Source organism: Equus quagga, chromosome 2 (genome assembly GCF_021613505.1).
Source record: "Equus quagga isolate Etosha38 chromosome 2, UCLA_HA_Equagga_1.0, whole genome shotgun sequence".
Classification (NCBI taxonomy): domain Eukaryota; kingdom Metazoa; phylum Chordata; class Mammalia; order Perissodactyla; family Equidae; genus Equus; species Equus quagga.
In genome coordinates this window covers 37336548-37364074 of record NC_060268.1, presented here as the reverse complement: position 1 = coordinate 37364074, position 27527 = coordinate 37336548, and the positions used below count along the sequence as shown (strand labels likewise).

Genomic DNA, 27527 nt, shown 5'->3' with positions numbered 1-27527 from the left:
TTGTCTGATTTTTAAAAATTAACTACATGTTACCTTAATAATCGTAACTAACAATAAGGTATTTCACTTGGGAAACAAAAAAGGGTGTTTCCCAAGTGAAACAAAAAACAAACCGGAAACAAGAATAGTGTCCTGAAGTTCTAGAGCTCCAGTAATGACAGCAGTCCTGATGGCCCAGGTGTGCACTGTATCACATAACAGAAAAACTGTGGCCCAGAGAGCAAGACTCTTGGGCTGTGTTCTCTTTTGTTCCACCCTGCTTTCTCCTTCCCCGTGCAGCTCTCAGGAAGCAACCATATTTTTCAGCTTTTTCCTCCTCTTTGTAAAGCAAAGTATATGGTCCCACTGTACCTTATGTCCACTGCATGAATGAGCTCGTTAAAAAAAACTGAAAGAGAGGGAATACATGGATTAAAGTTAATTAAAATCTTTTTATCTTTTCTGTTTGGTCAATGACGGTGAGCAGCTGGGAGAGATGCAGTGAGTCAATAAGCATTGATGATAAATAATTGGTCAAAGGATGTCACCTTTTCTTGTGTTTTTCCTCTGTAGGAAAAGCCGTTTCTGCAGCTGTAGCTTACTCTGTGTCTGTAGGCCATGCTGAGAAGCTGAGCCACAGCCCAGCACTGATCCTTGAGCAGAGAAGGAGTGCCTTGGGGCGCTGTGGACACCATAGCTAGAGCTCAGTGTGACTTGCATGTTTTTGTCTTCAGTGTTGGGAAGGGCTCTCTTTGTATCTGAAAAAAGGAAAAACAATGAGTAGACTGAGGTAAAGTATGGTGAAGGCCAAGAGTGAGTGGCTGTGGTGGTGCATCCTGGCCGGTCATCAGAATTTCCTACTGAACACATAAAAATAAAGATTCCCAGGCCCTCCAGGGTTCAGATTCAATTGGGCCCGAGGTCTAGGGATCTGTGTTTAAAAACCTTCCCAGGTGATCCCAATGGTCATGCAGGTTTAGGAACCACAGGTTTATGGCCTAGTGTAGTCACAGGAGGTGTCTGCTCCACATAAAATATTTCTATTTCTCAGTGCCCTGTCCTACTTTTTTTCCCTCCCTTCTTCTCTTGTTTTCTCACTTTAAAAAATTATCACTCGTGTTCTTTCTTGCCTGTGTGAAGTTATATGTATATTACTAAGTGGACGACTAAATGAGATTGCTGACCTGTGCCCTGGAATCTGGAATCTGACCTAAATAACGCTGCTGTGGAATTGTGTGAATGTGTGTGTGTGTGTGTGTGTGTGTATCTGTCTGTGTCTGTCCAAATGGCCTGTAAATACTATTTAGCAGTGTCTACTGTCCTAAAGATGATATCTGGCTTTCAACCTAAAATTATGAAACACATTAAAAAGCAAGAAAAATAACCCACTGTCAAGAGACAAAGCAATCCAAGATCCAGACTCAGATATGACCCAGATATTGAAATTATCAGATAGAGAATTTAAAATAACTATGTGAATCCAAGATAGTCTCCCGATCTTGAGGCCAATTGACTAGAACCTTAGTTCCCCCGTGCCCTGTAACCCAACATATTCCCAGGTTCCAGGGGTTAGGACATGGACGTCCTTGTGGTGGGGAGCATTGTTCTGCTTCCCACACATACTACATGTAATTAGAATCCTAGAAAGGGAAGAGAGAGAGAATGGGGCAGAAGACATATTTGAAGAGCTATTGGCCAGGAATTTTCCCAAAATAGTGAAAGATGTCAGATCTACATGCAGGAAGACCAGAGTACCCTAACCAGGCAAACACATACACACTCCTAGACAGATCATATGAACCTGCTAAAAACCAAAGAGAAAGAGAAAATCTTGAAGTAGAGGAAAAAAAGACATCTTATATACAGAAGAACAAAGGTACGAATTATAGCAGACATATTATCAGAAGGTATGCAATCCAGAGGATAATAAAGTGACGTCTGGCAAGTACTAGGGGAAAAACCCTCTCAGACAGAAACTGGGATCTACATAAAGAAATGTAGATCTCCAGAAATGGTTAAAATGAAGATAAATATAAAAGACTTTTCCCCCTCTTATTTATTTATTTGAAAGATTGGCACCTGAGCTAACATCTGTGGCCAAACTTCTCTTTTTTTCCTTTTCCCCAAAGCCCCCCAGTACATAGTTGTATATTCTAGTTGTAGGTCCTTCTTGCTCTGCTATGTGGGATGCCGCCTCAGCATGGCTTGATAAGTGTTGTTAGGTCCGTGCCCAGGATCCAAACCAGTGAAACCTTGGGCCACCAAAGTGGAGCAGGCAAACTTCACCACTCGGCCATGGGGCTGGCCCCTCCCCCCTTATTTTTAATTACTCTAAAAGTTAATTGACAGATGAAAATAAAAATTGTAGCAATGTGTTTTGGGTTTATAGTTTATATGAAAGTAAAATATATGACAATGGACGTGCAAAGGTTAGGAAGGAAGAATTAGGAACATACTCTTCTAAGATTCTTATACTGCATGTAAAATTATAATAGTATTCAAAAGTAGACTGTGAGTAATTAAAGATTTAGGTAGTAAACATAGGGAAAGCACTAAAAAATTTGAAAAAGAAGTGTAAGTAATAAGCCAATAGTGGAGATAGAAAGGGATTCTAAAAAATACTCAATCCAAAATCAGGAAGATAAAGGAAAAAAGGAACAGAGAACAGATAGGACAATAGGAAACAATTAGCAAGATGGTAGACTTTAATCCAATTATATCAATAATCACATTAAATGTAAATGATCTAAACATACCAATTAGAAGACTGAGATTGTCAGATCAGTTGAAAAAGCAAGAGCCAACTATATGCTGTCTATAAGAAAGCCACTTTAACTATAAAGACACAGATAGGCTAGGAGCCATTCCTGTTGTTATCTGGCAGATTAATTAAAAGCATTTCCTATTATTCACTTTACATAATTCTTTTAACCAAAGAGATCCTGTTCTTAGTTACCTTTTTGGCTGCAAACTGAAGCAAAGAAGAAATTTAAAATTCGATTCTATACAACGTAGTTGTCTGTCCTTTGTTTCTTCTATTATGGGATCCATGTTACCTAACTTGCTTAGACTTTCCTCTTGTGTCTCGTGGGGTTTGGTGAATGTTAAAGTTCCTTTGTCTTTCCAACCCTTATTTGGCCTCCCTATTGGCACAATCTTTCTTCTTAGGATTTTCCTTGTAATTTAATTCCTTGCCTTCAGTTTGCATTTGCTTTTTTCAAGTTTCAGTTTGTAAAATGTTCTGGATGGTCTGTTATCTTTCTGTAAAAGCATGGCCGTGAATCTTTTTACTGCTGTAAGTCTCTGGGGAAGCTGGTAGTTTTTAAAGGATAACATGTCTTGTTTTCCTGGGAGGACTCTTAAAGGCACACTGTTTTCTAAAGTTCTTTCAGAATATTTTTCATCTTGGTTATTAGTCTCTTTAACACACCAGGACTGTTGCTCTCAAAGATGTCAATCTTGTGAACTGGTTAAAAGGGACAGCCACAATCAAAATTTTGCAAAGGTAAAATTTAGTTGGAAAAAAAGTCACCTGGTCAGTTCCTCAGGGTCTGTCAAGCGCTATCTGGGATCTGTAGTTAATTCGTGTATATCTGTCTTCAACATCAGTTATCTTTGACTATCAAGTATACTGTGTAAAGAGAAATCTTTATTTGTATTTTAGATTAGGAGCAACGATAGGCTAGCAGCAGTCCCCGGGGGAGTAGATTTGTACGGATGTCATCCTCCTCTACCCCTTATTCCCCTATTGGTTGTGTGTGACGTGAGTGTGTACCAACTGTGTTGCTGTGCTCCCAGCTGTGGCACCGAATGTTGTCGTGAATCCAGCATTAGAAAGTATAATGGGAATACATAGAAAGGAAGAATGGCTTCAGAGCTTGGATCCTCCTAAAGGGGATTAGATGATTTCGAATGTGATCTCTAAAATAAAAAGAATCTAGAAGTTGAATACTGAATGTTATAGATAAAACATACTGAGTTGTCCTTGGTATGCCTTGTAAAGCCGAGCAGAATCTAAAGTGCTAATGAGGTTAAATGATCAAATACTTAATTATCGTGCTTTGTTGTCCTGTGTATATTTGGTGCATGCATGTGTATGCCTACTCTTGTGCATGCACAGACACACACACATTTTTTAACATGTGACCAATCAGATGTTGGGTATGGGTGCTCCTTTCCTGATATTTTGGTCTAATTCAGGTTTTTAGAGCCAAACGGGTCAGTTTTAAGTGAGGAGAGAGGGAGGTAGTTTAGAGAATGGAAAGGACATAGACTTCTTTAGCTTCAGCTTCGTAACAGCGAAAGACGTTAGGCTCCAGATGCCACCTAGAGTCTTATAAATAAGTGGAGATAAAATGTGATGATAGTAGTCTCAGTTTTTTCAATAATAACTTACTGAAAAGGAATTTCCCCATCCACAAGTATGGACATACTAATAAGATGTTCATTATATTGCCAACATGGTTTCTAAGATGGCGTATCTGGTACTTTCTTCTGCAGCCAGAATACTTTGAACTCACATTAATATCATAATATATATCCTGCTAAAGTATGGTTTTTTAAAAAACAACAAAAAATTATGTCTGACATAATAGGGAGGGAGACGGAAAGATAGGAGAGTGTGGTACAAGGGTAATGATAGAAATTAGTTTCAGTTAAGTTTCAAAAGAATCTGCTTTGTGCATGAGACCCTGGCCCACAGCCTGCCCTCTCCCTTGCAATGAATTCTCCTATTTGTTCTGTTACTTAAAATGTTTTATTCAGCATAACCTACCAAACTACGACGATTAACAGTGATGAGAGAGAAAGAAAATCGTGAGAGTCTTGATTTACAACAAAGAGGGATTGTTTTTATGGGAAGTCCCCCAGTGGACTGGAGACACCCCTGATTTGACCACTGAAGATGCTGTGACAGGTACACTCTCTTAGTGGCAGATTTTTTAAGTGGGCTATTTCGTTGTTAGATGGTTACCAGATTTTAAGTCCTGTATGTAAAACTTAAGTGGGGAAAGATACTTCAGTTAGATTCTGATCTGTGCTTCCAGTGGAAAAAGGCCAGAAAAAAAATTCCCAAATCAATGGAGCTTCAAGTACATCACTGTCTGTCACCCTGGTGACAGGAAAGCTTGAGGGGCCTGAGGTTGCGGTATCAGTATAAACAGCTCTTACACTGAATAATGTGTGTATATATTCACACTGCTGGTTTCATCTTGTTGAGTCAGCGTACTAAAGTACGGAGAGTTTGACAGAGAATTTCCTGGAAGCAGCTGGCCTGACTTAACTTAAACACAGTAGCTGTTTTTTTCTACTTTGTCTGGCAGATAAGAGGTAGCTATGGAATACTGAATTTGGAGAAAGACTCTTTTTTCCCTAAAGATTGGCCCTGAGCTAACATCCGTTGCTAATCTTCCTCTTCTTTTTTTTCCTTCTCCCCAAATCCCCCCAGTACATAGTTATATATTCTAGTTGTAGGTCCTAGTTCTACTGTGTGGGACGCTGCCTCAGCATGGCCTGATGAGCCGTGCTACGTCTGTGCCCAGGATCCGAACTGGCAAAAGCCTGGGCCGCTGAAGCTGAGCATGCGAACTTAACTGCATGGTCACTGGCCTGCCCCTGGGGAGAGACTCTTGACAGTAAGTTATGTCAACATCTGAGGCGTGGAGGCAGCTCCTTGGGGTGACTTTGGCTGCAGCCCTGAAACCTGCTCTCCACTCCCCTGGCACCACTGCTCTCCTTCTGAGTGAGGGGGGCCTGTTGGCTCAGTTCATTGGAGGGCCATCTCTGAGCATGTGCCCAGGAGGTAGCAGTGTGCTTGGGTCGTGACTGATTGGCCTCTGGAGCTGGCCTTCTCACCACGTAAAAGCTCCACCAGCAGAGTAGGCTGCCCTGCGTCCCTGGAGACTTGGGCCGTGTGACACTCTGGGGCAGGGCTCTAGACTCTGTCTGGAAGTGCTATTTCTGAAGCTTTAGTCTGGGGGCCAGCTGTATCTGGGGTGCTTGCTACAGAGGCCGGTTCCCAGTTCCGTACCTAGTAACTGTGATTCAGGATGTCCAGTGCAGTGGTTCTGAGGCAGAGTGAGGTTTGGGAACTACGGCCTTAGAATATCCTTACCCCAGGCACTTTTGATTACTGTTTGTCCTCTTACTTTACAAATCCATTTATCTAAATATTTATTGAATGCTGTTCTGTGCCAGATACTGAGCTAGGCAGTGGAGTTGTAATAGTGAGCAAAATTGGCATGGTTTTTATCCTCATGAAATGGAGAGAAAGCAAGTGAAGAAATTAATAATATGATAAGAGCTATGAAGCCTGCAACAGGATATTATAATAGAGTATAAGGAGGGAGGAGCAGTGAGTATTTAAAATAAAAAGATACTTGGTCTGGCCTGGTGGCGTAGTGGTTAAGTTTGCATGTTCCGCTTTGGTGGCCCTGCGTTCACAGGTTTGGATCCCAGGTGCAGACCTAGCACAGCTCATCAAGCCATGCTGTGGCAGTGTCCCACATACAAAACAGAGGAAGATTGGCACAGATGTTAGCTCAGGACCCATCTTCCTCACCAAAAAAAAAAAAAAAAAAAGATAGAAGAGGCCTCTCTGAGGAGGCAGCAGTTACACTAAAATCTGGATTAAAAGGAACCAGACCTATGAGGAGCATGTTAGGCAGTATAAAAAACTTGAGCAAAGGCACTGAGACAGGATCAACCTTGATGTGTTTCAAGAAGAGAACAAAAGGGCAGAGTGGTTGGTGCCCAGCAGCCTGGGGAAGAGAGGAGTGAGACTAGGCAGGTGGGCTCCAGATTTTCTAGGCTCTCAAGGACTCAGCAGAGGTGTAGCAGATTGAGAGGGGGTGGGGTGCCAGACTTAGTTGGGAAATGGGAGTCTGGAGTTGAGAGGAGAGGCCTAGTTTGGGACGTGGATGTGGAAGTCATCAGCATTTCCACGGAGAGCCTCCTGAGTGGGTGATGACATAGGGAGAGGCTGGAGAGAGAGGATAGGGGAGGGCCTAGGAAAGAAGACTGGGAGCAGCCAGGACGGGGGAGGTGGGAGGGTAGGAGGAAAACTGGGAAACCGTAGGCCTGCAGGAGCCACAAGAGGAGAACGCTCAGCGAGAGACAGTCCAATGTGCTGTTGCTGCTAAAGGTGCAGAACAGTGCGGTCCTGTACAGTAGCCACTAGCCACCTCTGGCTACCGAACACTTGCACTGTGACTAGCGCAGACTGAAATGTGCTGTAAGTGTAAAGTAAAATGCACACCCTGCACACTTAAAACTAATACACTGTCATAGGTCAATTATAGCTCAATAAAAAAATGCATACCGGATTTCAAAGACTTAGTACAAAAGCAAGAATGAAAATATTTCATTAATACTTTTTAAAGTAATGATTATGTGTCAAAATGATAATATTTGGCATATATTGGGTTAAATAAAATTCACTATTAAAATTTTACCTGCTTCTTTTTACTTTTTAAAAATATGGCTACTAGAAAATTTTAAAGTGCATGTGTGGCTTGCGTCCTGTTTCTCTGGCAGAGTTTGGCGACATGGAAGTCATTTGCAAACTTGGTAAGAGTAGATTGCCTGAGAGTCAGTAATATCTAGCAAATTGTTTCTTCTCAGATGAGACTGAGTCATCATCATCATACTGTTATGCCTAAAATTAAGTAACAAAACTCACCACTAAAAATTTTTCTACTTTTTTGGATATGTACATAAGTGATTTACTAATTTCACATAAATTTACAATATAATATGTATTTAAATTAAATCCTTTGAAATCAACTCTCAAATATGATTTTTCAATCTTTTTCTAACCTATATTTTCTTTCTTTCCTTTTTTGTCTTTTTTCTTTTTATTTAAAAATTTATTTTTACTTTCTCTTATTTTTGCATATCTGGCCAGGAAACTTCATGGTGTTATGGTCAACTTGCCGCACAACCGTGTTCAAATCTGTCACCAACAGGTTCATTAAAAACCTGGCCTGCTCGGGGATTTGTGCCAGCCTGGTGTGCGTGCCCTTCGACATCGTTCTCAGCGCCAGTCCGCACTGCTGCTGGTGGATCCACACCATGCTCTTCTGCAAGGTCGTCAAGTTTTTGCACAAAGTCTTCTGCTCTGTGACTATCCTCAGCTTCCCTGCCATTGCCTTGGACAGGTAAGATCAGGGAGCCAGGGGAGCAATTTTTTTTTTTTAAGTATAGTGGAAAATTAGCATCATGTACCAAATGGTGAATAGTTAATGTTCCACACATTTCTCAGTCTGCATGTGGTCACTAGAGAATGTATGTCTGAAACAGATGCGTCATAAAAGGTTGATTTAACAGGAGTCCGGGTATGGAAAACAGGACTGTTGAGAAAAGATGTGGCATTGCAGTTACATCATGAGGATGCTGGGGCTTCTGCTTGGTTGGAAGTGGTGGTATTTGCGTTGCCATTCGTAGTCGATTGCTCTTCTGATTGATAATCTGCAATTAGGGTTTTTTGATGTAGGATGAAAACATTTCTGGAAGAACAAGGGGGATGATTCAGTGGTTATTTAACAAATGATTAGACAGTCCAGTTGGACTGGGCCAGATAACACAACAGTTCCTTTGGAGGATTTATTTCCAAGGCTTTATACTGTGCTGGTTGTTGTTTTCTTTCCCATCCTCTTTAAAAGGACGTCCATTTGGGAATAACTCTTGTATCGGAGCTACTGCCATCATACATAATTCGATCAAATTGATCAAAGTTGAGTGTAAAGCTCTCAATAACCAAGAGCTTCCTGCGTTTTTCCCTTTGTTGTTAGCACTTCTTGAAGACAGTTTGAGATAATAATACATTTTAGAGAATAGAATTAAATAAGCAAACAAGAATTGAAAAGTATTTTGCATCCATGACTACTTTTGGTTTCAAGATTTTCGGAGAGGAACAGTTGCCCAAGAGAAAGTGCTGGCTCCTCTGACGTTATACCCTCTGATAAATTTAACTACATTTTAGATGACTTTGGAATTTTTCAACTCTTCATCCACTCAGAACATAGTTAATACCTTAATGTCCTCAGAGGGTGTGGATTGCAGAGCTGCTCTCTGGAGTCTCGTCAGCCTCTCAGGCCCGGAACCCCGATTTCGTTAGCTGCCCGGCGTTATCTGCAGGGAGGGACACAGAGTCACCCAAAGCCCTCAGCGTACTAGCAGCAGTGATTGGCTTTGTGCTCAAGAGAGGGGTCTCTGGAGCCAGAAGTCTGACTTTAAGTCCTAACCTCCATTGCTTTCTTGCTGGGTGGCTATGAGCAAAGTGGCTTACCCTTTCTGAGCCTAAGCTTCCTCACTGTTGTAATGACGAAGAATTGAATGAATTATTTATGGCCTGTGCTTGGAGAGGCCACACCAATATGTCTCTTTTTCTCTAGGTTCCCTTCTGATTGGCGCATTCTTCTAGATATATTGTCTGTAATCATTTTACCGGCAGATCTTGCTGGGAGACACTCCAGCTCTTTGGAAGTTTCTCACTAGAAACTCACCTTACACAGGGGCTTATGAGGCAGGTGACATGGGCCAGGTTGAGGCTGTATGTCTGCATTCCTGTTCGTGGTGGTCAGTCACTCAGCAGATGCAGGTAATAATTGCTTGGTGGGTATTAGACTGAGTGGGCAGGACTTTATATTTTCTTAGAAGAGAAATCAGAAATCTAGAATTCTATCATTTAAAAATATTGGCAGTTAATTTTCATTCAAAAAAATATTATGTGGGGTGCTGGCCCAGTGGCACAGCAGTTAAGTTCATGAGTTCTGCTTTGGCAGCCTGGGGTTCACCGGTTTGGATCCCGGTTGCGGACATGGCACTGCTTGGCAAGCCATGCTGTGGTAGGCGTCCCACGTATAAAGTAGAGGAAGGTGGGCACGGATGTTAGCTCAGGGCCAGTCTTCCTCGGCAAAAAACGAGGAGGATTGGCAGCAGATGTTAGCTCAGGGCTAATCTTCCTAAAAACAAAAACATGTTATGTGGGCCACTCAAATCCCTTCAGCAAGCTGAACATGCCCCATGCAATGCCAGTTTTCCATGCCTGCTTTACAGTGACTTTGCGTGTCTCTTCATGCTCAACAAGAGGTCTTTGAACATCTGGAAAGTGCCACTGCACAGCATTGGAATGTAATAGTGACAAGTCAGAGTGAAAAGTCAATTTACATCCCCGCGGGTACCCTATGCATTTTGTGTTGAACCATTCTGCGTTCACTGCAGGTGTACTTCAGCGGCCCCTTGTACTGTCTGCTCAGTGAGGTCTTAAGTCTTCAGTCCACATTGTGGACTTTCTTTCCTGAAAGTTTTTTAAAAACAGTTTTATTGAGCTATAATTTACGTATCATAAAATACACCCATTTTAAGTGTACAAGTCTATGAATTTTAGTGTATTTATAGAATTGTGCGGCCATCACTACAAATTTTAGAATATTTCCGTTGCCCTAAAAATAAATTTCATGCTCATTTACAGTCACTCCCCATTCCTACTCCCAGACCCAGGCAACCACTGATCTCCTTTCTGTCTCTATGCATTTGCTTTCTTTTGGACATTTCATGTAAGTGGAATCATAGAACATGTGTTCTTTTGTCTGGCTTCTTTCACTCAGCATAGTGTTTTCGAGGTTCCCTGCATGTTGTAGCATGCATCGGTACTGCACTCTTTTTTATTGCTGAAACTATTCTGTTGTGTGGATACACCGCATTTTGCTTATCCATTTACTAGTTGATTGACATTTGGGTTGTTTCCACTTTTTGGCTATTGTGAATGATGCTGCTAGGAATCCTGAAGGTTTTTGAAGAATAGGATTCAACAAGAGTGGGAACACATTATTCTGAACAGTTTGCTGTTATACCTGGAAGCCATGCAATAATCCCTGGGGGATATTTCTGGGCCTTCGGTCTTAGACAAGAAAATATGCAAACAATAAGAAATTCTTATTTTCTTTCCAGCAGAAAATCTGGATTTTTTTTTTGCCATCATTTAAAAAAAAGGTAAATAATTCCTTTTAGTAGAAAAACAAGGCTGGTAAATTCCTATTTTATTATTCAGCGATACAAATTACTTGCAGGCATAAGCAGATTTTGCATGAAGACAATCCTTTCTCTCACTTCTTTCTCGGATATTTATTTTATGGCACCGAGTCAGTAAGTTAATTGGGAGGCCACCTACACTTCCTGCATCATCTTATAGAGGTTTATGCACTAACAAAATTATTTATAACGAGCCTATGTGCTTGTGTTGTGGCCTGTTTCCCAACATGTAATGGAAGCAGAAATGACTGGAAGCCTGTGTCTGCTACCTGTCAGTTAACAAATGGGTGTCTGAGACAGTGGATTCCTGTGTATTCATGTGTGGGTGCAGGGCATCACATTGAATTTACAGAGTCGTAATTAGAAAATGTGTCTATATTCAGAGAAAAAAAATTGAGAGCATGCATAACTTACACATTTCTTTCTCTTTTTATCCCCTCCCAGAAAGAGATCTAGAACACATTTCACCGTGCTCCATCCATCTCTGATCATCCATGGTCATGTTGTGTTTGCATCGTATCTTCCTCAGCCTGGAACACTCTCCCCCAGCTTGTCCCCTGCCAGACTCCACCACAGTGCCACCTTCTCTTGACATTTTCCCAGGTGCTTCCTTTCCCATACCTCCTGTGTACATACCTCCAGTAGACCCACCATCTGTCCGTTTATAATTGTTTGTTTGCATGCCTTTTTCCCCATTGAGTTTGGAAACACTTCTGTGTGTCTTTTCATCTTTGTGCCTGGCACAGTATCTGGCACATAGGCCGTGCTCAGCAGTCCTTGTGCCAGGAAGGTGTGCGTGTTCACCTGGCCCCATGAGTGAATGAATGTTAATAGGGTTGTAAGGTCCACTCCAGCATTGGCTCACTACAGAGACCTGGGCTGAGCTAGTGTGAAGAAACTCATGGTATTTCTGACAGCGGCTGGCACCCCTTTCATGACAGATGTGGTTCTAGGGTCTGAAAAATTACTCAGTTCTCCCAAATTATTGATAACATTGAAACAAGGTGCTTTTGGTTTCTGAATAGGTGTTTACAGAATAAGCAAGTTAAAGCTTGAAGGAAAAGAAGTCTCATCTGATTTTAACAAAAATCTAATCGTGTAGGCATTTTAGACCTATTAATTGCTCTTAGGGTTACTGAGCGATTATCATAGGTACAATGGCTTTTGAGCAGGCATAACTTTTGCCCGTTGAATTGATTTTGTGGAAGGACCTTGTCAGAGTCCATCTTTCATACTGGGTCCTTCTGCCCTGAGCAGCTGTAAATGCTAATGAGACCCAGTGCAGACATAAGGGTGCTTTGGAGATGTGTGCGAATTTCTTTCTGTTACTGGCTTTGAAAATTACCCTAAAGCTTCTCAGCAAATGTAAATTTTTTTTTACAATTTACCATTTACCCTTAAATTGAAAAACAGAAGTCTTTACAGCAGACGGAGACATCCTTTATATTGAGGGCACTCTTTGAGATTTGATCCTAGCGGCAGTCATTATATAGCTAGCTGTGAAATGAAGTTATTTGCTTGTTTTCCTGATAGACAGTCTTGAGAGTCCCTTGAAGGCAGGGCTTTGCCCTCCCCATTTGGAAAGGTGCTCTTTTGGTCTAGTGATGCCTCTCATTGTACAGCAAAGTCCTCAAAACCCAAGGCCTGGCTTCCTAAGTCCACCAGTGGTTCCTGCTGTCTCAGGAAGAACAAAAGAACTTGACCTTTTTTCCCCTCTCTCCCACTTGTGGTAGTATAGATTCCCCTAATTTAAAGCGTCTCTTTCCCTGTGAACTGAATTTTGCTTGTGCATTTTGCAGGTACTACTCAGTCCTCTATCCGCTGGAGAGAAAAATATCTGACGCCAAGTCCCGTGAACTGGTGATGTACATCTGGGCCCACGCAGTGGTGGCCAGCGTCCCTGTGTTTGCAGTGACCAATGTGGCTGACATCTATGCCATGTCCACCTGCACCGAAGTCTGGAGCAACTCCCTGGGCCACCTGGTATACGTTCTGATCTATAACATCACCACGGTCATTGTGCCCGTGGCTGTGGTGTTCCTCTTCTTGATACTGATCCGACGGGCCCTGAGTGCCAGCCAGAAGAAGAAGGTCATCATAGCAGCGCTCCGGACCCCACAGAACACCATCTCTATCCCCTATGCCTCCCAGCGGGAGGCCGAGCTGCACGCCACCCTGCTCTCCATGGTGATGGTCTTCATCTTGTGTAGCGTGCCCTATGCCACCCTGGTCGTGTACCAGACTGTGCTCAATGTCCCTGACACTTCCATCTTCTTGCTACTCACTGCCATTTGGCTGCCCAAAGTCTCTCTTCTGGCAAACCCTGTGCTCTTTCTTACTGTGAACAAATCTGTCCGCAAGTGCTTGGTAGGGACCTTGGTACAACTGCACCACCGGTACAGTCGCCGCAATGTGGTTAGTACAGGGGGCGGAATGGCTGATGCCAGCCTGGAGCCCAGCATGCGCTCGGGCAGCCAGCTCCTGGAGATGTTCCACATTGGGCAGCAGCAGATCTTTAAGCCCACGGAGGATGAGGAAGAGAGCGAAGCCAAGTACACTGGCTCAGCTGACCTCCAGGCCAAGGAGATACTTACTGGCTGCCTGGAGGGAGAGCAGGGGCCACAGTTCGCTCCCCCTGCCCCACCCCCGGGCACAGTGGACTCTGTATCCCAGGTGGCAGCAGCAGCCTCTGTGGAACCTGAGACATTCCCTGAAAAGTATTCCCTACAATTTGGCTTTGGGCCTTTTGAGTTGCCTCCTCAGTGGCTCTCAGAGACCCGAAACAGTAAGAAGCGGCTGCTTCCCCCCTTGGGTAACACCCCAGAGGAGCTGATCCAGACAAAGATGCCCAAGGTAGGCAGGGTGGAGCGAAAGATGAGCAGAAACAATAAAGTGAGCATTTTCCCAAAGGTGGATTCCTAGCAAGGATTGTAAATCCCTGGATGCAACAGGGAGCTTCCACGTTCCTGCCCTCCCTGAGTTGGCCCTGTGCTTTCCGTGATGTCATTGCAACCCAGTCTGGGTTGACTCCTCCTGTATGGGCCAGATGCTGTTGAGTGAGAGGGAAATCTATGTAAAATCAAATGTCCTCTTTATTGAGGGAGTATATACATTTATCTCAGTGGCCCATGTCCTTAGTAAAGTCCACATTCCTTTGTGGAGACGAAAGCTGGGCAGTGTGGCACGGGTCTCGGGGTGGGTCCTCCGTGTGCATTTTCTGAGGACTCCTTAGTCCCCTGGGCCCAGCAGAGAATACAAGGAGAGAAGACCATCCATGAGCTTCAAGGGAGCAGGGCACTCGAAGGGGAGCCCAGGATAACTGTGGAACAGCGTGGCCACAAAGGAAATGCCTATGTGATTGACTTAAACGTGACAAATGCTAAAAATTTTTTATATTGATCTCTCTCTTCAGAGAAGACAGGGACTTGGCATTGACATCTTTCCTCTGGAAGGCCCAGTCATATGCTTCACAGTTTCTCCCAAAAAAATGCAAAGTTAGTAGAAACTGGGTCCTCTGGAAACATCCAGCTAAAAATACTTGATTAGGAAAGGTAATTCTGCCCAAAAGAGTGGGAAAAGTCAGACAAAGATGTCTCCCTTCTGGGGACTCCAGAACTCAGGTGTGGCCAGTCTCATTTTCAGTCTGTTTGTACAACTGTGGTCCCCCCTTCATTTTGGACACAATGGAGGAACAGAATAGGGAGAAAGGATGAATCATTGTAAAATGCCGAGAAAACCCCTAGTCCAGGTGAGCTCTCCACTCCCTCTTTCCCAGTGAAGTTTCAGCAGGAGCCAGACTGGACGGAAGAGGGAGGACCGTGTCCTCGACTCCTTACACCCTGGGGCTCTTGCAGGCAGTGTGAGTCCACTTCCCATGGATTTCACCAGGCTGAATTCAAACCACAGACGACACTTCACTCTTACTGAGGGCAACTCAAGTGCCAGCTCTGCTCCTCTCTCCGGGGCATTTTGTTCTTGTTAAAACATGTAGGGGAGCCAGTCCAGTGCCTTGAGCAAGCTTGAAGGGGAGTGGACATTCTCACTGGCACACTCCTGCACCCCACAGGCAGTGGTCCTCACACATCTCCTGTTCCCACACTGGCCCCTGTCCGTCGGAGGAACTCAGACTGCGTGCAGGGAGTGTCCTTTTCCTTTCCTCTCCTGGCTGTGCTGTCTCTTGATTCCAGAATATGAACCCAAAGACCCTTCCCCTGCAGAGGGAGCGTCTTCCTCTTTGTGCTTTGTCTCCTCACAGCACTGTGTGCTCACAGCAGAAACCGGACCTGTGCCCCGCCCGGCGCCCTGCCCCCCAGCCCTCCGTGCATGCCATCTGTAGGTCCTTGCCCTGAGAGTTAACGTGTGGCCCTTCAAGCTTATGTTTCAGAAGCTTCACAATTGTTACAGCTTTCATCAAGAGGAATCATAATCTGTCAGAAAATCTCGTCCACTTTAGGAGAATCTGTCAAGTGTAGCCACTTTGGTGTCGTTCTGATAATATATATGTCCAACTTCATAAATTCTGGGCAGAATTTGGCAGGTATTTCTCGTGTAGGTTTGAAGCAGTTGCTTGACTTCTAACAGGTCGTTGCCAGGTGTATTTATATAATCTTTGAAGAATTACATTTTAATAAAAAATTGAAAAGCAGTTTCTGAACTCAAAAAGAGTTGCGTGATCTGTGTTTTTTTGTTTCTTCTTTTCCCTCTCAAGTGGTGTACTCTCTGAACCTCTCTCTTCCTACATGATCTCAAATGAAAGGTGTTCATTTTTTCCCGTAAGTGCAGATGCAGAGCGTTGCAAGGAGCATTTTCTTGTGTTGTTGCGACTTAAAAAATGGATTCCCAAAGGAGAAAATGCAGTGGTTGAATAAATGTCACGCACATGGGTTCCAAAGTGAATTGGTGGCTGGACTGCTCAAACCTCTGGGTGGAGCTACCCAGGGAAGAGGGGAGTGAAGCTGTCATCACCCCTCACGTGGGAGGGTGGAGAACACATGGGTAGGGCCGTGGGCTTTGAGGTCAGATGGCCCATGTTGGAGTCCCTGCTCTACCACAGACCAGCCTCATGACGTTGAGCAGGCGCGGTAACCTCCATGTACCTTGGTTTCCTCTTTGTAAAATGGGGAGATGATAACTGTGTCAGAAGCTTCTGTTGCCCCAGCTTACACACTTCACCTCTGATGTTAGCCATGTCTGCAGTGGGCCATTGCTGGCGGCATCCACTCACTTCCTTGAGAGCAGTCAGGCCTGGCTTCTCTGCCTTCTGTCCTGGGAGAGCTCTCCAGCTCGGGGGTAACCCTTAACCAGGGCGGCACGGGGACCAGTAGACAAATCCCCCTGCCTCTGTCCCGCTGGACAATTGTGGGAGGCTTCTTTCCACACCTCAGGAGGTCAGGCAGGATCAAGTCCCTGTTACCCACCACAGTGTCTAAATAAGGCATCCTTTCGTTGACCTTTCCTCCTCCTTCCCTGTCAGGCTTTCTCTGTCCCTCACTCATGCCCTCAAGGACCACCTACCCAAAGCACCACCTCACAAAGCCCATGTCTCAAGTCCTGTTTTCAGAGGAATCCAAGAGAGGCCGTAATATCCCTCATGGGCCCGTTGTGAGGATTAAATCGGATGACCTGTTTAACTTGAGGCCCGGCACAGAGTAAAGCCGGATCAGTGCAGTGCTTACATGCTACCTTACAAAAGTGCTTGAGGGGCTTATTTGGAATTTTTTTCAGAAAACCATATTAAACTGGTGTTTTCACCAGTTTCCCCAGTAATAATATTCATAATGATATACTTTGAGGTAGTACACACTGCCAAGGTCCTCTTTGAATTCCTGCAGTAAATATAGCTGTGTAAACCAGCATCTTCAACTTTACTGTAAACCTATAAGCCAGATTCTGAATATGAATGAACTTAATTTACTATATTGATGAAGAGTACAGTGGAGTCTATAGAATAACTAAGGGCACATAGACACATCCACAGTGACTCCATCCATAGAAAAGGAGCTGGAAGTTCATCGCTTGGTGTGCTGAATTAACATCTGGAGCTCAAGCGTAAGTCTGATTTGGCTGGAGAGAATACCCGTGGTTCCATCGCAGATCTGAGCCCCTGCATCTGGATGGGGTGGCTTGGCCTGTGCACAGCTGCTGCCGCACGCCAGAACTAAGATGATCAGGGAAAAAGCTCATTTTAGGCTGAATTTTGGTGGAGGGGAAGGGTTAATGCTTTCATATCATGTCTAACAACGTAACAACATACAATGTAAGTTACAACATTCAATGTAAATAACATCATAGCAAAGTGATTAACTTTCCCCAAATAGTTGGAAACATTCAGCAGGTTTATATCACAACCAATTGTGCTATATTAGAGTTCGGTAGCCAAAAGAAAAATAAATTACAGTTAATGACCTGAGAATATGTGAATAAAACAGGAAGTGAAATCAGTACTAACGCCCAGGGTGGCGTTAAAAGCCTTTTTGTGTGAGCGCAAGGCTTTTAAAATAAATTGAAATGATCTAAGATTCCCCATACATGAGATTTCAGAAGCTGAAATATCACCCTTTCTCTTAGCCTCACATTCAACTAGTGTTTTTCTCCATTTGTGTCAAGGGAATACGTTAGTTAATACGCAGAATAAAGGCCTGGAAACCTTCATAGAACTGAAACTATAATCTCCAGCCTTGTTTTACGTGAACCTCTCAGGCTGTTTATGTTCTGGGGACTTGGAAGCTACTTATTTTCAAACTTAAATGAGTGAATGGTGAATGAATGAATCAACAAGAGATACAGCACCTGGAGAAGCGGCTAAATTTCTATTGCATGTGAGCTAGTCAAGATTTGCTGTCAGTAGAGTTATTGCTGGTTCTTATTGATTTCCTTGGAATGACTCCCACAGAGTTCAAGACATCAAATGCAAGGACTTTGATCTACCTCTCTCTTCAAACACCTAAGCTTCGCTGTAATTCACGAGAGGGAGTGGAAGTTCTAAACCTGGAAGGGAAGTTCAATCCTGAGAAACACACTTCCAGGCGTGTGTGTTGGGTGTGAAGATTAATCCTTTTTCAGCTGCATTGATCAGAATTTAGTGGTTAAATCTCTTTCTGCCCCTCTTAAATTTCCTTCTATATGCTTATTCATTGCAGTCCATATACAAAATGTAACATACACACAAAGGAGGTACTAGAATGAGATGTGGTGTACCTTTTAAGGCAACAGGTGAGAAAATACAACACAGATGGGATAAGGCTTTTGAAATATTAACCATCTTTCCTGATGCAACTAATTTCTCTTCTCTCCTTTGCCTTGTTCTCGGGGAAGGGGAGAAGGCGTTCATTGCCTCAAAGGAAAGCAGCCTGTGAGTCTCTTTCCAGTTTTTGGGTATCAAAGCCTGGCTTTTGGGAGAACAAAGGGGACTCTTGGGGTTAATCTAGTGAATGTATGGTAATGATGGTCAAGAACTGGGGGATACTACCGGCAGCTAGTGGGTAGAGGCCAGGGATGCAGCTAATGCCCTACAATGCACAGGACAGCCCCCCACAACAAGGGCTTATCTGGTCCGAAATATCAATAGTACCAAGCTTGAGAAACCTTGGGTTAGCCAAAGGTTTGAGGCAGTTTGAGGAGGCGGGGACCATCTCCCCTCAGTATAAAAAGTTTTCCTGGAGTTGAGGATAGTCGAGATAAGAGAAGCCAGGGGTAAGTGATAAGAATATAGACATCTGTACCTTCTGGATAAAGAGGCCCTAATGCTACCTCCCAGGCAAAGCCCCAGGGATGCAGCAAAAGAAACAAAGAAAGATTTGTGCAGTTGCAAAGGGAAGCTGTGTATGCTCCCCAGGTTGTGGATCCCCACTGTAGAGTCTGTTAGTGAGTCCAGGCAGCCAGGATGTCGTAGACAGACTCAAAGATATTTACCTGGGTGTCTGGAAAGAAAGAGAAAGCTTCAAAGGCAAAGGTGCAGGTGGACAGGGAAGATGGATCACTGGACCAAATGGAGTAAGGGGTGACCCTGTGGGCGATGACGCTGAGGACAGATGTCGTTTTCACATGCATGCCCCCACATTATACACCATGATGTAATGTGAGAGGCGAGGAAACTTGGAATGTCTGAGATTATTTCTCTTATCCCGGGATCTCAAAATGAAAATTAAGCTATAGCCAAAAAAAAAAAAAAAAAAAAGGTATATTTCTTCACACTGTTTTTGGACTGAAGCAATTAGGTTTTATTCAAACCTTGAAGGGGGAATTAGGCTTTAAATCCCCTTCCAACTCTGAAATTTTATACTTACGTAGCCTTTTATTATTCTACATATGAATACATGTTTATAAAAAATCTTTTATGGTATATTTTTACTTTCCTCTACAAAAATTCTCAATTCCATTGCATTTTCTCCTTTATAGATTTCATGGAGAAAATTTGGTATAAAGAGGTTTTTCTATCTAAGGTCCATATAGAATTAAATTCTGGCCTTCTGCCTCTGGAGTGTTTCTCTCAGAGGAAAAATCTAAGTGCATGATTATTTAAAAGGCAAAGGTAAGAGGTAGTCTTCTCTTCCCAAACCCAGCTCTTGAAAGGTAAGACTAGGACTCTAGCTGGTTTTAAATAAAGATGAAATAATGGCTATGGATCTGGAGAAACTGAGAAAATGGAAACTTCGTTGACAATGCAAACATACCTAAAGTTTTGATCAAGTTTTCTACTAGTTTACTGAGAGTTGATATTGAGAAAGAAAGGCTAATAGATTGTGTCACTGTGAAGGCTATTCTGAGCATACCAGAGTGCTTTTATATGAACACAAGACATAAGCTGTAGCAGGTGCATTACTCACCTCCTAAACATCCATCTCTATTCCTTCCTCCTCACATAACCCAGCCCACCCCAGCTCCAGGGGTAGATCTCGATTAGAGGAAACTAATCAGTGCATAGTATTCCCCTGGTGACTCTTACTGATCTGGGGGTGGGTATGTCCTCTGAGTTGACCTATCAGATTGAAGAAAGGATTTATATTCCATGAATTGTTCATGAGTGCACTAGTCCTGCTAGATATGAGCAAGGAAGCATCCAGACTGGAATTCTTCTAATGACCCCTTTATGATTGTAAAACAAGACGCTCAATAGGATTTGCCTGACGTCCTGGAATTGTGGCTGAAGTCCCAAAGCTAAGGACAACAGGTGCTAAAATTCCCACTTATATATAATTAACTAAGAGGCAGCAGAATGAGCTCTGCTGCCCCAACCCTCTCCCCTGTCCCCCATACACACCCAGGCTATACATAGAAAAAAGAAGAAATTTAAACAGAGATGTCTAGATCATAAGACATCTGCTTGGTGCAAAATGCAAGCCTGGCCTTCTTATCCTCAGTTGGATATCTGCTTGGGAGGTGGACTTGCTGATCTGCGCTCTGTGAATTTTGAGGTGCAGGAAAGGAATTGGAGAGAGATGGAAGGGCAAAGAGAGGAGGCATTCTGCACACCTGCCTTTTGGCATGGTGAGAATGGGTGATTTTCTCAAATGTCAAGTAGTCATCACAGCAGCTTGATGTGAAAGCCGGCCACTGGCCAGTCTGGGAGGAGGCTGTAGGTGGATGCTGAGGAGAATTGAAAGTGGTCTCACCAGTGCCGTATCTTGCACCAGAGAAGTGTACAGTGAAGGTCACATGCCAGGCCTCTGGAGATCCCCTACCGGTACCCAATGAGAGGACAGTGGCTGCACTAGTCAAGTACAAGATATTTCCTCCTATCCTCCATCCTTCATCCCAACTTCATGGAGGCAGCAGGGAGACCCGTAAGAGGAAATGGTGAGACACAGGTGGAAAAGATGCTTGTCCTTTCCATGTTCAGTTCCTTGGGCTACAAGTCAAACCTGAGTAGGCAGAAGGGAAGAACATCAAATTAGGAATCATGGTAAAGTTTTAAACTGGTCTAGACTCTACAATATCTGAAAGTGACCAGAGAATGATAGGATCTGCCTGGGCTACAGTTAAGGAAAAGAAAGGAAGTTTCCATGGATTAAGTTCCCCTACTAAGTTCAGGGTCTGCAGTGAATCACAACCACCATGAAGGAAACCAGCCTTGGAATGAAGGTGGCAAGGAAGAAAGCAGAATAGAGAGACAGGGTGACATGTTCTTGATGATGTCACTGAGTGGCTAAATCATATGCCCCCATCTGTGAAATCCTAGTTATGTGAGATAATAAATTTCCACGTGTGGGTGCCAGTTTGATTCAGAGTTTTGTGTTTTCCTCTTGGAAGCCCCCTTATTGACACATGAGCTAATTTGTTATTTGCAGAGAAGAATACGTAGAAAAGTGTTCCTGTTTAGGGGTATAATCTCAATACAATAATCTTCTCAGATTAATCTAATGTTTTCCTGCCTGGATCTACTTCTTTTTGCTGTATTTGAAGTTTTATATTAACTTAATGAAGAAAACTCCATGAAAGGATCTTTTGTGATTCCTGATAAAGAGATGGCTGGTTGGTTGTACATATCTAATTTTATTCCCTCCTGAAATCCCACTAAAACTCCACTTAAGGGACTAAAAAGAAAAGTCATAAATCCATAAGAATGCAAGGAAGAGGAGACAAGGCATTCTGGTTGTAGGTGAGCCTACAACAGCAACAAATTCTAGAAGCTGGAGAGCAGATGGGCAGGGGTAACTGATTTCACAAGTTCCAGAAATTCCCAAGAGCTTTTTTTTTGTCCTTTGAATCTTTCTTTTTAAGAGCATGTAGTTTTTTTTTTTTTTACCTGAGGAAGATTTGCCCTGAACTAACATTTGTGTCAGTCTTCCTCTATCTTGTTTGTGGGTCGCCACCACAGTGTGCCACCAATGAGTGGTATAGGTCTGTGCCCAGGGAATGGAACCTGGGCCACCAAAGTGGAGTGTGCCAAACTTAACCCCCAGGCCATGGGACTGGCCCTGTAAGAGCATGTAATATTTTTTACTATCCTCCTGAGGATATTAAGAATAATTGTGTTCTATGTGTTTGTCTTGGTGTCTACCTTTCATGCTAGAGGTTTTCCTGTGATACCTAGTAGTTCTTTGTTAAAGTATTGGCTGCTCCAAGTACCTTTAGAACTGGAGATAAAGTGGGGAGGTTGACAGCTGTTTGAAAAGTAATTAGGGCCCCAGCTAGATCTGCTCTCTTCCTCCACACTCCTGGGTCTGCTGCCCCTCTTCAATCCACATTCCCACCACCCTGCATCTCCTAGTCTTCTTCCCACTCTTCACTAGCAGAACCCTGGCCATTAGGCCTTTACCTGCCAAGGAGGAGATTGGAAGCATATTTTCTGAGGAATCTGAGCAGCCCAAGAAGACTTAAAGGTACTGACAATGGATGTTTCCCAACAAACAGCCCAACCAGATCACTGAAAAGCTATACACCAGCATGTTCCCTGCACCGCCCCCCACCCCCAGCCCTTAACCATGAGCAGACAGGCAAGGATTACCAGCAGTCAGAGGAAAGCGTCTTTTATGGCAGACGCCAAAACAAACTCACAGGGAAAAAGAAACTTGGAAGTAACGAGAATATGCAGGAGGAAGAAGAAAGCTTAACAAACTCTATCCTTAATACCCTCAGAGACATATAAAAAGATACTGTGTGCCCTTAAGGGAACATTCAAAAGAAAAAAGAGAGCTCTTGGGATTTACCAACTTGACTGAAAAACAAAAAACTCAATAGAAGTTGAGTTGAGAAAATATCCCAGATTTCATTGCAAAAAGATAAAGAGAAAAAGACAAAAGACAAGAAAATTGGAGAGGGAGTCTAGGAGGTCCAACATCCAAATCACAGGAATTCCAGAAAGAAGGAAGAAACAAAATGGAGAGGAGGAAGCCATTAATGAAATCATTCAAGAAAACGTCCTAGAACTGAAGAATGAACATTTTCATCTTGAAAGGGACCACTGAGTATCAACAAAATCGATGAAAATAGGCCTGTATCATTGTAAAATTTCAAAACACCAGGGACAAAGAGAAGATTCTACCATCTTTCAGAGAGAAAAAACAAGTCATATACTAAGGATGAGGAATCAGAGTGGCCTTGAACTTCTCAATAACACTAGAAGTTGTAAGATAACAGAACAATGCCTTTAATATTCTGAAGGAAAATTATTTCCAACCTAGAATTCTATACCCAGCCAAACTATTAGTCATATGCGAGGATAGAATAAAGACATTTTCAAACATGCAAGTCTCAGAAAACTTATCTCTCATATGCTTTTCCTGAATGCCACCAGAGGATATCCTCTGAAATGAAAAGAAGAGGAAATGAAGGAGTGGACACAGAGCACGTGACATAGGAGAGTGGCAGAGGGAATCCAGTGTCATGGTGAAGGGAAATCTAAGGATTTCAGCTCTACCAGGTGTGGAGGTCAACAGTCTATACTGGAGCCGCGTGACTTGAGAGATGTATGCTGAAGGCTGTCATTTCTTCTCCCATTATATTGCCTTTGTAATCTGATGAAGCTCCTGGATGTTGTGCTTCAACAAAATGAGGGTGTAAACCATGAAAGAGTAAGATGTGAAGTCCAAGACCCAGGGAACTCACTTAGGATATAGGCCAAGGAAACTCCTAGGATAAGAGCAGAAGGAAATCCCAGGATGGTGTGCAGCAGGGCTGACAGCAACCGGTCCAGAGAGAAGGAGAATGGAATTCTTTAGGAGGGATGTCTCCAAGAAAAGAATGTAACGGATAGATCACTTGTTGCTATTGACCTGGTGCAGAGAGGCCTTTGGGAGGTGTGGGAAGAATTAGCACTGGGTACGAGGAGAACTAAATGAAGGAAACAATAAGGCAATTATTAACTTCAGGAAAAGCAAAAGGTAAGAGAGGAAATATAATTAATAATAGACAAATTTTTAGTAGTGAATAATATTTGCATGGGCATATTAATGTAAACACTGAATGTTGATTTAATCAAAAATTATAATGATATGGGGAAGGTAGAGGAGGAGAAGCAGAGGGGATGATTGTGCAAGAGAGCAAAATCCTCATCTATCACAAGATGCAATCACACTACGTCCGAAGTGGATGATGCAAAGGAGAGTGCAATAGACATATTATTAAGAAATATGGGGATGTATGAATGCCAGAAGAGCCAGCTAAAACTGTTGCAGGTTCTTGTCTCTGGGACTGTTTTTGTTTGTTTATTTTGCTTTAAGCCTTTTTGTTATATTTTAAAACAATCTATAGGTATAGATAAAAATCAAATTTAAAAAGTTTTTGGATGGTGCAATGTACCATCAGACTAAGCAAGAGAAAAGATAAGAAACCATATGCATCATTAAAGGGAATTGAGAAAATAAGGCTATTTAGGCTTTCAGGGTCAAAGTAAGCTGTGGCTTTTTGCTGATATGCTCAAGTGATGTCAGTTTACTCAGATAATTTCTTTGGTTTGGCTGTATGCACCAGGCAATTGTAGGCTGTTTTGAATTCTATTTTTTCCCCATATCTTCTCAATAACGAAGAGCAAATATTTCATCTTTCTTTTTTGTGTATTTATTAAAGCAATTTAAAGAATTATCGCTACTTTTCAAGAGAATTTAAATAATGCTAGCTTGCTTCAGAAATTAATTTAAAGCCCACATAACATTTTAAATAAATATGTATAAAAATATTGAGTTTAATGAATTATACTATTCTGGAATTTGTTTATTTATTTATGAGTTATATTCCCATGCACTTAAAAACATGTCTAGGGGCTGGCCCGGTGGCGCATCGGTTAAGTGCACGCATTCGGCTTTGGCAGTCCGATGTTCACTGATTTGGATCCCGGGTGCAGACATGGCACTGCTTGGCAAGCCATGCTGTAGTAGGCATCCCACAAATAAAAAAAGTAGAGGAAGATGGGCACGGATGTTAGCTCAGGGCCAGTCTTCCTCAGCAAAAAGAGGAGGATTGGCAGCAGATGTTAGCTCAGGGCTAATCTTCCTCAAAAAAAAAAAAAAAAAAAGCATATCTAAAGTGAATGCAATACAAGTACCTTTGCATTAACTACTTCAAGTCATTAGAATATTATTTAGAAGATCTTAATTAATCTTAATTTATAATACTCTCTGCCTTAAAGTTTATTCCCTTGGTAGCATTTGGCTTCTCCTTGCCTGCTTTGTATTTACATACGATGTTCCACTGGAGGATGTTAAAGCGCAGCCCACAGACTTTCTGTAGGAAATGTTGTGATCTCTATTTTGCAGATGGGGAAACTAGAGGCACAGATGGCCATGTCATTAGCCCTAAGAGATGAAGCAAGTCAGAGCAGAGCTAAAAACAGTACAGAAGGCATTAAGGCCCAATTCTTCCACTGCACCCTCCAAAGCACTGATGATCATTATCATCTATCGTTATTATGACTATTTTTTGAACACCCACTTGGCATATATTATTAAACTGTACTGGGGACTGTATTAAAATCCTTACTGCCTGGCAGCTGTTTTTCTCAATGTTATGTCCCGCATTTCCTTTTGCTTCATGATTTTCCCTAGTTCGTTGTAGAGGCATTCAGTTCAGAGTAAATGTTAAGAAATCCTAATGGAAGCCAAGATTGAGGTCACTCGGCTGAGAGTACTCACCGGCGTCATCTTCTGCCTCATGTCCTCCTTGTTAGTTCTGCACCGAGTTTACCCCGAGTTTAATTTAAGAGTCATTGCCATCAAATCACTCTCGCCCATTGCCCACACTCCCACAGGGGCACTTGATACTCTTCCCTGTAAGTATACGAAATGTCAACAAGATTCACTCATTCGTAAGAGTAAATATTGCATTTAATACACAGTATTATAATGGAGCATAGAGTGTTCAAGATGTGGTCCCTGCCCTCCAGACAGCTTCAGGGAGAAAAAAACCCACAGGAGACAGAGAGCAGTAAATGATCAGGAACTGACAAGAAAGGCTGAAGGAAAGAAGGGACAAGCATGTTTCATTGAGAGCGTGCATCTTCCTCAATGATTTTATTTGATGAATGGCAAGGGTTTTCCTTTAAATCTAGGAAAGTTCTTTCTCCACAAAACACCTATTTACTTCATACAGTCATAGCACTTAGAATCTGGAACATCTTAGCCTAGTTATACACCATCTGTGCAATTTAATATGAAGAAATTGAGGCCCAAGAGATTAAGCGATTTTTTTTCAAGACCTTGAGCCAGAACTCATGATCTTAAAAAATGCCTAATCCATAAGCAAGATGTGGGGAGTGGAAGCCAGGGCTTTTAAATGTCTTTTTCTTGATGAAATTTAAATAATTCAGTAGATTGAGGTTGAGAAGATGAAAAAATATTTTCTTAACCCCAGGAAGGTCTTCCATTTTCATCCTGCTGGTTTTTGTGAATAGATAGGTAACTGCTACATAGTTAGCAGTCAGAAATCTCCCTTACTCCTGACACCTGCTATCTAAGAGGAGTGGAGGTGGCGAGCTGGAGGAGATTCGTGCTGCCATCCAGCTCCTGCCTGTGTCAGGACTCTGAGCGACTACGCATGATTAGAGAAAGGCCGAAAAGCTCACTTGCCCAGGAAGAGCTTGCTAGAGGATTTGATGCAGTGTAAGTGACCAATGAAAGGCAGATGAATGCATGAATGCAAGCGTGCCACCTGAATACAAAATTCCCATAAATTTGGGCCAAGGTAATGCTCTTTAGATTCATAACAAAAAATAGTTGGCAATTTTCACACAAATACCAAGTCATCTGTAGTAAAACGTAATCGAACCTGATAATTCACCTGGTTTTCATTCTCCAGCATAGACTGGAAGACCGCTTTTATCTGAAACGAAAGTACTCATTTTAGTAACAATTGCAGTGAAACATTCAATATAGAATCTTAAGAACATTTAAATTTCTCTATTTCTACAAAGTAAGGAAAAGTGCTCAGGAGTTATCCTCCCATTATTTAATAGATGGGCTGGTGAGTTGAAGCCTGGAGAAGTGAAGAGGCTTGTCCTTCTAGAATGAACAATAGAGGGGGATGTGAACCCAAATCTCATAAAATCTAAACCAATTTTCAATTCGTTCTATTGTGTCCTGCTGTGAAAAATAGGGCACACCTATTGTGGGTTTGCTTTGTTTAATTCTTTGTAGATTGCAGAGGACAAAACAGATGGATGTTACTATTGCCCAGATATTTCTAAACAGGCATTCTTGTTGCCCAGCCTGTTGAGCATTGCCTTTTACACTGATACGAATATTCTTGCAATTCAGGCTGGCACAAATGAGCAGGTTGTTTCCAAAGAGAGCCAAGGCTGCTTGGACCGGATGATCACAGAGTCTCAGAGCGAAAAGCAAGCTCAGAAACCTTTATCCAGCCCTTTTTTTTACTGGATGAAGAAGCAGGTTGAGAGAGGTTAAGAGCCCAGGCCCAGGTCAGCTTTTTACAGAGACCGAATGAGAAACCAGGCATGCATAATCGAAAACAGTTTTGTGTGTCAATGTATGAGCGACATAACACATTTTCAGCCTAATAAGAACATAATTCCAGTTTGTCTGTTATGATAAAATGAAGGGAAGATAAACCAGCTTCTGTTAAATAAG

General features: G+C 42.6%; 1 protein-coding gene across 1 annotated transcript in view; it reads left to right on the top strand.

The window, feature by feature from the left end:
- Positions 1 to 15601, top strand: part of GPR176 (G protein-coupled receptor 176) — a 101543-nt gene extending 85942 nt beyond the window's left edge. The window contains exons 2-3 of the mRNA XM_046654335.1: positions 7883 to 8135; positions 12810 to 15601. Of these exons, the coding sequence (XP_046510291.1) occupies positions 7883 to 8135; positions 12810 to 13932 (1376 nt within the window). The 3' untranslated portion in view covers positions 13933 to 15601. The remainder of the gene's footprint in view (positions 1 to 7882; positions 8136 to 12809) is intronic.
- The last annotated feature ends 11926 nt before the right edge of the window (positions 15602 to 27527 follow it).